This window comes from Sparus aurata, chromosome 1, assembly GCF_900880675.1.
Source record: "Sparus aurata chromosome 1, fSpaAur1.1, whole genome shotgun sequence".
Taxonomy (NCBI): Eukaryota; Metazoa; Chordata; class Actinopteri; order Spariformes; family Sparidae; genus Sparus; species Sparus aurata.
This window is the reverse complement of record NC_044187.1, coordinates 32,754,884-32,765,134: the sequence shown is the minus strand read 5'-3', so window position 1 is coordinate 32,765,134 and position 10,251 is coordinate 32,754,884. Positions and strand designations below refer to the sequence as shown.

At 44.3% G+C, this 10,251-nt stretch overlaps 1 protein-coding gene across 2 annotated transcripts; it reads left to right on the top strand.

Annotated features, from left to right (window-relative positions):
- The first annotated feature begins 24 nt into the window (after positions 1-24).
- Positions 25-10,237, top strand: LOC115582441 (uncharacterized). 2 transcript variants are annotated; one of them, XM_030418427.1, is made up of 7 exons: positions 25-182; positions 1,127-1,242; positions 1,331-2,286; positions 3,403-3,498; positions 5,247-5,709; positions 6,901-8,793; positions 9,327-10,237. In XM_030418427.1, the coding sequence occupies exons 2-7, from the start codon at positions 1,140-1,142 to the stop codon at positions 9,713-9,715; spliced, it is 3,900 nt and encodes a 1,299-aa protein (XP_030274287.1). In that variant the 5' UTR covers positions 25-182; positions 1,127-1,139; the 3' UTR covers positions 9,716-10,237. The 2 variants fall into 2 exon arrangements, with proteins under 2 accessions (XP_030274287.1, XP_030274279.1); XM_030418419.1 differs by having other exon boundaries at positions 6,742-8,793.
- The last annotated feature ends 14 nt before the right edge of the window (positions 10,238-10,251 follow it).

Sequence of the window (10,251 nt, the reverse complement as noted above, 5' to 3'; positions counted from 1 at the left end):
CACCTTGTCATTTGACACATCGGCCTGTAGGTGTCGCGATTAGCTTCTCTGACTACTAACGCGACAACACTGGGGAAATGTGTCGGGCATTTAATGATTCTGTGACTTTAATGCTCTCCTCATTGTTTGGATTACAGTTTCAGTGTCAGAATTACTTTCACTCGTGCAACAGAAAACCATTGGTAAGTGTTTTTTGTTTTCATGCTAATGTTAAGTTACCCTGCTTTAGCTTTTGTGTGTGAACTTCCCGGTAGTTAGCTTTAGCTAACCATCTGAACTTGACAGGCTCACATGGAGTTGCGCTGCGCCTGAAAGCAACTTAAACGTTGATGTATCGGGTTAAACTTCTACACGATGTTTCTATAGCATGCATGAAATAGCATGTTTTATTTCAATCGCTTTTTTTTAATTCACATCTGATAACACTGTCGCTAGCTTTTAACCGAGAAGCTAACTACGTTATTAGCAGAAATGAAAACGACACCCAGCAACACTTGGATCCACAAAGTCATGGAAGAAATGTTTTTGCGAAATTGTACACTGGCTAAAATAATCTGGCCATGGTTAACTAAAATAGAATAAACAGAAGCAGGAAAATATAGCATTAACGTTACCCTCAAAGGTAACAACATCAGACATTTAAGCTAAAGTCAACTTCAGCAGCGCAGTTCTGCTCCTCCACGTGCAGCGTGACACGGCGCCCATCCGCTGGAGTCCAGTGAAGTTAGCGTGAAGCCGAGCCATGCTATGCTAACGCTATGCTATGATTATGTTTTTGAACACCATTAAAACAGGCTCTTTTGTGTTTGCATTCTAAGGGAAAGTTGATTCAAATTTAAAAACTGCCGCTGTAAAGGTTTTGTAAACACAGTGGCAGTTCAGAATGATTTTACATATTGTAAAAGGAGGAAATCAACCAGTATAAAACCCTGTAGCACATTCAAACATTAAAACCAGACGAATAAGTTAAATGGCGAAGTGTAAAACCAAAGCAGGAATAAGTTCAAGATTTGAGTGCATCTACCACTGGTTCCAACTGTAGTTGGTGTCTTTGGGTGCGTCTTTCCACAATAACCATATCCTGTTGTCTGTTATCTTGCACTCTCATGTCCTTCCTTGCTGTCAGTGCTCATGAGGACATGCAGAGGTACTGGTGGCCGGGTCATGAGATCCAGCTTCTCGCAGAGCTGCAGAAACAACAAAACAGCGCCCAGTTCTGCGATACCCTGCTGCAAACTGAGGGTGAGATGTGCACCTGATTGCACTGCTGACATGAAACTGGAAGAGCAGTATACAATAACCTTCTCTATGTTTCCTACTCTATGTCAAGGTATCTCAGTGCCAGCCCACAGCTGCATCCTTGCAGCTCTCAGTCCTTACCTGTCTCAGAAGCTGTCAGCGTCCGTGTCCCCTCCATCGGGCCAGAAGCACCAGCTGCAGCTCCGGGCTGTGAAGGCCCAGACCCTGCTGAAGCTTGTTGGTCTCATGTACTCTGGAGAGGTGGAGGTAAAGGGAGGCGTAGAGCAGGATGACGTGCTGTCTGCAGCCCGCCAGTTCGGGATCACAGACCTTGTCGCGGGACGGAAAGATGCGCGGACGAAGGGTAGTTGTGGGAGTTGCAGAGAGAGGAATAGAAACAGGATAATGCAGGACGCATACGTTCAAGCAGAGATGACTGGATGGAGAGATTCTCTTGCTGATAAGAGAAGTGGTGTATCCACAGGCACACAGACTGTGAAAGCTGATGAAAAGACGGTAGACAGTTCTTTTACCCACCAAACTAAACCGCTGACCCAAGATCCTCAGGGCTTGGATTTCATTTTCACATTACAACCCCAAAACACTCCTCTCGATAACCATTATTACTCCACTGGTCTTCAGTCCACTCCTAGCGTCCCCAGCGGACCACCAAGCGATGGAGAATCTACATTAGACCGATCCACTAGCAGTCTCACAAACCCCACGTCGACCTCAGCTTGGCCCAGTGACGTGATGACCCTCCTGATATCCCCCGACGACGACTCAAACTCCCCGACACCTCGGGGAGACCGCTGCTCCCAGCAGTCACCGGAGTCTGGGGACAGCACACAGGGTTTGGCTGAGGAAGGGAAGGACTCAGAAGACGGAGACTCAAATGGCAACAGTAGAGAAAAAGCAGAAGAGCCAAACTGTGCCGACAGAGAACACATCTTAGGAGAGAAGCATGCATGTGCAAATGTAGGGAGCAAGTGCCTGGCTATGATGAAACAGCATCAGATGGTGGAGACCACACAGATTTCTATCAAGGTAAGGACAAGTGAATTGCATTCTCTTTCATTTCTCCACGTGGACATGAACTCTAAAGGTTTTCAAAGCGATAGTGAACCATATCAGAGTCAGATATCCACCGCCATGTGAAGGACAGTGACGTTTATCAGGCCAAAATGCAAAATGACTCTGTAATAGACAGGAGTGTCCCGCACAGGCTCAGGTATACAGACTTGTCATGCTCAGAGAAGGTGACAAATTGTGACGTGGAAAAAGTAGTGTTATGAAGAGGGTGGGGACAAGAATGTCAACCATGAACAGCAAGGTCCCCAGTTCAACTACACCAATTAATCGGTCAGTTGTCAACTATTAAATTAAGCGGCAGCTATTTTGAGTTGTCATTTTTTTAAGAAAAAGGTAATCATTCTTCTTAATTTTAGTATTTTCTGATTTCTTTACTCCTCTGTGACAGTAAACTGAATATCTTTGGGTTGAGGTCAAAACAATATTTGAGGATGTTATCTTGGCCTTTGGGAAAAGTTAGACTTACTTATTTAGTCTATAGAATTTCAATACACATCTTGATCTCCAATTCCAAGTTGATGTAGTCAAATTGTCTCTTTAGTCCAACTAACAAATCCAAAACCCAAAGACTCAATGTACTCTCATAAACTACAATGATAAGCAGTAAATGTCAGACCATTTTTCTTTCAATCAGCTTATTCTGTCACATCTCAGCCTCTCATTTCCTCTCATCTCTCTTCTGTTTGTATGAAGGCTTTAAGATGCTTAGAAAATACAATACAGTAACAGCGACAGGTCTCCAACTACCTTTGGGACAGCAGTCAAAGACGGGCGTCTCTTTCTTAGCTGAGGCTGCTGTGAGCATTTTGATGAAGCCGTCTTGACCACCCACTGTAGGGTATGATTCATTTTCTGTCAGAATTTCTGGGGGTATCAGAGTCTTTGCTGCTGTTGCCTCCAAGCATTTTGAGGAAAGGAAATGAGAATTTGGGGATTTAGCTTCATGACAGGATTGTCTCACGTCTCAGCCGTGATGTGTTCATAAAGTCCTCAGACCGTCAAATGTGTGGGAGGCCGGCTTATTTTTATCCTTTGTGTCGTCATCACGGCCGATTTCTTCCCTCTGTGCAGGTGAAGCTGAGGAGGAGGACCAAAGGAGAACTGTGGGAAGTTGTGAGCATTCATGACACAGATGAGACATTGTCAGTTCGTACGTCCCTGAAACAGGTAGATAAGGACAACTGTAGCCCTTTGTTTGTTTTTTATTTGTGTTTCCACCTGTTAATCTAAACATGTATCTGCTGACTATTTATAATCATATAGATGCGGTTATAGTTTGCTGTGTTCGAGATCCTGATCCCATCATGCATCATGGAAGTAGACAAAGTTATGTTTTTGCTCTAAATGACATAATTGCCAGCAGACCCTGTCTGGCTCTCACTTGTGAGGAGGGATGCTGTTTTCCGGGGGAAAGTTCACTGATGTCTCAGTCTGGAGGGCTGACAGTCACACCGATTTCTTTTTTTTTGTACATGAGCCAGAGACAGTAACTACAACAACACATTAGTGAAAGACAAAGACATGTAAGTTTAAAGGTTTTTGCTCTGAATCACACCACATAATCACCGCCATCAACTGCGGGGGCCACCCGGTTCTGCTGCTGGGGGCAGATGCTGTTTTCGGGCAGGAAAATGTCTGCTGGGCAGACAGGACGTCGGAGGATTTTCCACATATGAATTTGGTATTTTCTTCCTCGTATAAGATGCTGAAGACACGACCCGCTGCCTCGTCACTGTTTGGTCCTGTAATGCTGCTTTGTGCGGGTCATTTCTCTTCTATGTGATGAGTGCTGGCTTTTCCATTCACACAGACCGCGTTGGCGGAATGAAACTCTACCCTCTCTGTCTCTGTAACTGTCACACAGACGGGCAGATGCAGAATATCTGTGCATGATCCCCGCCTTGAAAGTGCAATTCACTCAGATGAGATTGGATTTTTTTTTCATGTGTAGAGAAAATTAACATATATCAATTGCCGGAAAATGAAAATACATTCATTATTTCCTCATCCCCATGCTGATGGTAAGTTTTGCTTTAACGCCTTGAAAGAAAAAGAAAACAACATACTACTTGTCCAGCGAGCCTTGTGATCCTTTTAAGACGAAATCTTCACAATCGATGCAAAGCTAAAAGTGGTAAAATGGGTGCACGAGCTCGAATGTGCTTTGAGGGTGTAATTAACGTCTTTTCAAATCAATTCGGCAAACGAGATGTAGCCATTTTATTAATTTTTTAAATTTCCTTTTAGGTTGCCTTTTTACATTTTAAAACAAGTCCCTGTCTATTTTGGTTGTTTAGGACAATGCTGCAACACTGTTCAGCTGTAAATATCCAGAAATGTTTTGTGGATTTTGAAACTTCATGTGACTTTCCCTCAGTACAGTTGAGAGTGGATAATGATTACATTTTAATTTTGGGGGTGAATTTATCCTCTAAGTTTAATATCGAAAGCAGTGGCTTCTATTGAGGTGAATTTCATGAAAAAAAATCCAGTCAGTCAACACTAAGAAACAATGAACTGTAGTCTGAAAAAGTCTGAAAGAGCATTATTACAATACAAATATAAACTCAGGTACTAGAAATAGAATAAATGTCTCTAACTGTCATGGGCCGTGTCGCCTCACTTTGCGTGGGAAAGAAATGAAAATACAGAAGGAAGTTTCAAAAGAAAGAATGATGCCACTGGCAAACTTGTCATGCAGTCAAACAACCAGTCGTTTGTCTCGGTGGATAGCAGCTCTGTTTCATCATCTGCTCCCAGACTTCACCCGAGATCAGCAGCCCCACAGCCATGCTGATACCTGTCAGGGAAGTTTAACATTATAAAAAGTCAGTGTGCCTTCAGTAGCACTGGTATGAAGTGAATCTTTTCAAACTAAACTTGATAAAGACATGCAACTTCTTTGTCTTTCACAGACGGACCTCACAAACCATCAGGCCTCCCCTGTCCAGACAGGCCCAGTTCACAAACCAGAGACCCCGATTCTTCAATCTGCTCCCGACTTCTCCCCTGAACCACCAGCTCACCCCAACGCCACCTCTGACCCCCAGCCTCTCTGTAATGACCGCCTCCCCCCACACCAAAACATTGCCCTTGAATCAGTTCCACTGCCCCCGCCTCCAGGCCCTGTGGAGGAGTCTGATGAGCAGATAGAGAAGCTGTTGGAGGACATCATGATGGGTCTGAATATCCTGCCAAACCTGGAGGGGGGCTGCAAGATGTCTCATCATGTCCAATCGAGCCACGACGTTGCACCGGCCGTTGGCCGGGTCCGAATTCCAGAGAATGAGCGGGCACAGACTCCGATGCATAGTGCAGCACGGTGTGTGTGTTTCCAGGATTTGGGGACACACATTGGTCATTCTTCAACAGATACAGGTATATACAAATGTGTTTTCATTGTTTTTCACCCCAACAAAATGTGTAGACTGCCGTCTTTTACAATGACCTTATTGATAAGATATTGCCGGATGTGTTGCAGTCTGTGGCAATTAGGCAAGCTAGAGAAGAAGAAACTAAGAAGAAATATCCGACAATATCATCTCTGACTCCTACCATTTATTTTTACAGGCTAAAAGAGCGTTGTGCACGTGATTCTTGAATCGCAGAGTTAAATGTTGTCACCATCTCTATAGCTGCAACACTAACGTGACGTTCTAGTTTTTTGATGGACTTTAATATTTAATTTATTAAGATGTTACTCGAATCGTGTGACTAGAAATAATATTCTCAAACGTCATGATGCAGAAATAAAAGTACAGAGGTATAGGCTATAGAGGTAATCAAATGCATTTCATCACTGTAGTCTTTAGGCGTGTCGTTCAGAGGCCTAGCAGTCTCAAGCCCTCGCAGACTTGACGTGATAACAGTGAACGCGTTACAGTATGCCTGAAGTCCGACAGGGCTCACTCTGGTGGACCGGATGGTGGACATTTGGATTCTGCCAACATTTACAGAGGGAGCCAGTCATTGTCCACAGAGTCTGTCATATGTTACATAACCATGTTTCTACAGTAGCCCAGAAAAGACAAACCAAACACTTAACTGTAGAGAGGGCCTTTTTGCACATTTTCAGCAGCCACAGTAGGGGAGAATAAGACGAGAGGTATTCCATCGGTTGTGTCATGCAACCTTACCACTAGATGTCCCCAAATCTCGCAAAGATCTTTTCTCACTTTGTATGAAGAACAGTCCAAAACCCAAACATAGGATACAGGATAGAAGAAAATCCCTCTGTAAATGTGTAATCGAGCAGTGCTGTTAAAACTAAATTGCATTGTTCAGCATGCTAAAGTGCAGCAGTTGCTAAAGAAATTCAAGAGATGGATTTACCTTAAATGTTCCTTCTTTCCATGTAGCTCCTCCCGGTCTTTCACTTCATGAGCACTTGTCATTTTATCACTCCAACAGACTCACTTGAACCCGAATTCAGCGCACCAACTAAATGCCCACGCTGCAACATCTACTCTTGTCAGCCTTCCATTACCCCAAACCCCAACCCCAACACTAACCACTTCAGCTTTGTTAATTCAAGATGGACTGATGGCTGTTTTCCCGCCTGTTGTGCAGGTGCCCATCGCTGTTTTACAGCTCAGAACCAGCCCAGCTGCTTGAGCCTTTCAGCTGTACAGTCGGACGCTGCGCTAATCCAGCAGCAACGGCAGCAATTTAATCTCTGCAACTCATTGGTCACATCCATGGGGCAAAAGGATGGAATGAGCTCGCCACTGTCCAAAAGTCAAAGCTGTCCATATCCCGAAGAACCCGCCACGAGATCAGTCATACCCTCAACTCTCAGTCACTACCCACCACGTCAGGTACCTTCCTCACAAGACGGTCAGAACATCTTGGAGTTTTTTCCCCTGACCAATGGAAATGTGGCCCAGGCCTCGCCTTCTTCTTCTTTTCCTTGCATAGATGAGTTGCGGCTTCCTCGGTGTCTCTCTCCATTAGGACCGTTTGCCTCAGGAGCAAAACATCAGCCATTCCTCAATAACTCGATAACCCACAGCGATAAAACTCAGCCACAGCCATCTCTACACTGCCCACCCTGGCTTGCAGAAAACTCCGGATCGCTTCAGTTTCCCCTCTGTGCCATCGCTCAAAGAGAATATAAAAGCGTGTGCTCGCCGAAGACGACAAACCACAGCTGTAATTCAAAGCCATGGCAGACACGTCAGGAGTTGAGGCCAGAACATACGAGTCCCAGAGCAGAATCCTTCGCTGTGAAAGAGGTGGAAGAGCAAGAAACTAAATCTGCTGCTAACAAAGCTGGCCCAGAAGAGAAATCTGACCGAAGGAAGAAGAAATACAAACAAGGGGACCCTAAAGGTGATGCTGCAGTGCCTAAAAGGAGGAGGAGGAGAAAGCGCACCATACAGCCACAAGGTGCTGCTGTTTCTCTGCAGGCGCACAAACAAGTCAGCGATCGAGCAAAAAGTCAGATCAGCCTGAGTGTTTGTTCGGTCAGTTTGTCGAGCAACAACGTGCTGGCAAAGGAAAGAGAAATGGCCACCAGTTCCTCAAACTTTGCAAACAAATTTGTAAGCCAAAAGGACGAAACTTCAATTATCCCGGACAGCTGGGCAGCGAAGACCAGAGCGGCCAAAAATCTCATTACTGGCCAGACCTGGATCAGGACCAGCGGCTTTTTGAAAAACACTCAAGAGACCCCAAGTAACACATGCCAAGAGAATTCTTCAGTTTTAAAGCCCGTGGCCCGTGGAACTGAGATTTCGGATAAACAAGGAGTCTCAGGCTTGAAGCGGAAACGTGGAAGGCCGAGGAAAGCAAAGCCTGAAGAGCGGCCTCCTGCCATCGGTGAGGAAAATGAGCAGCAAATCGACAACAGTTTGCCAAATGAGGAGGAGGCGGGTGAAAAGACAAAGAAAAGGAGCAGAATACGGAAGCGGGATAGGAGTAAAGTAGATGTGATTCCACTGAAGAAGACCAAAAGTAGCGGAAGCACTGGCACTGTTGAGGCAGACGATAACAGCGACGTAATCCCAGGAGAGAGAAAACCAGGGACGCCCAAACGTCCACGAATGGTCACGCTGAAGGAGTTCCAAAACCTCATCAAGTGCCGACACTCAAGAACATGGAAGTCAAAAGAGAGCGAACACAGGGGAACAAATGTGACCGTAAGAGCTGGAGAAAGTGAAGAGGAGGCACTTGGTAGCAGGCGCGAAGAATCAATCAAAGAGACAGAGGTGGACAAAGACAGGGGGTGTTCTTCCCACAGCATCGTCGGCACCGCAGTCGATAAAAATCACAATCAGATTTTCAAAAGCTCAACAGCTGAGTGCAACCAATCACACCGAAATGACAAAAACGGCTGTTCCAGTGAGGGGACCAGTGTGTTGGGTAATGAGAACCATCCATCGTTTTCCTTCGATCTCTTAGAACAAGAGGTGGCCAATATAGCAGCCAAGGCTGAGACACCGCTGAGGACTCCTGATGAAGGTAAAGTGTTTTTTCCTATAAACGTGACGCCCTTTTTCCACGTTAAAATCTTCTGATCCATTTGTCAAGCTGAGTTTTCTTAAAGCTACAATGTTTCAGATCGGAAAAGCACCTACTTTGGTGCTATCTGGTGGTAACATACAGAATAACATGATGTGAGTGGTTTTAAAAAAAAAAAATCTGAAAAGCAACCTGTAACCTCAGCTCTCAAGTAAATGTAGTGGTACAAGATTGCCCTCTAAATTGTATGGAGAGGAAGTATACAGAAGCTTAAAATGGAAAGTTCAAGTCAAGTACCTCATAACTTAAGCACAGTGCTTTGGTAAATGTGGTTTCTTACTTTGCACACTGTCTTTTATTTAATGAGGCTTTCAGATATTTCCCATGTTAATCCAATGGAGGTGAAGGATTTGGTCTGGTGCTTCAAAAAATCTCTAAAACGTTGTGCATTTACAAAAAACACAGCCCCAGTTACTCTAAATGATCTATCTTAATTCCTTCTTTTTTTCTTTTCTTTCTGTCTTTTTTTTTAGCACAAAAAGCCTGTGGTGCAGGAGTGTGGGATACAACACAGCAGACGGAAATCCACCACGAAGGCTCATCTCACAGTGATACACACCCACTGCAGGAAGAAAAGGCAACGCTTTTGGAACACAACATGGACCCTGTGACGCCTGAGAGACCCGGTCCCGCTCTGTCAGACAGTGGTGGGTTCATCAAGAGCTCAGGCTGCAGCCGAGAAAAAGAAGAAGAAGACGAGGAGGAGGAGGAAGAAGAGGTGGAGATTCTGCTTTACTCCCCAGACAAAGTGCCTCAGTTCAGAGGGCATGACAAAACGCTGGACAGCATAGATACAACTGCAGAGGAGGAAGAGGAGGACGATGTGAATGAGATTGATGTGACTGGAGACGAGGCAGAGTGATTTTGTACATAGTTTTTACTATGTTATGTGACTAGTTCAGCACTTTGACGTGACATACATCATATTCTCTCTGTTCTGGTTTTATGTATGTTCACAGAGATGCCAGATGAAGTCCATTTTGCTTGTCACACTATGTGTAATAGATTTTTATGTCCTTTCTTCTCTGTATTCAGTCATCGTCTGGATATGATCAGGTTTGTACGTGTAAGACTCACGGCGTGCGGGCTGGATTTGAGCTTCTTTAGTTCCACATGTAAGGTTCGAACGGGTGTTTAATTTTCCATTACTCGTATGCTAAAGCATTAATACAAAATAAGGAAAAAGTTCTTACTGTTGTTAACATTTACCATTTATATTTGACAGTGAATTTTGAATTGTCTGACTAGTGTAAAAGCACTTCAGCAGCATTTTGTCTCTGTAACTATTGTAAAGAAGAAACTTTATTTTTTTGAGTCTGTATTTGTAAAACGCAGTCTGTTTAAAGTATATAATTATTGTTTATTAAAAAACAGTCTGTCTTTTCAACTGTCTTTTTT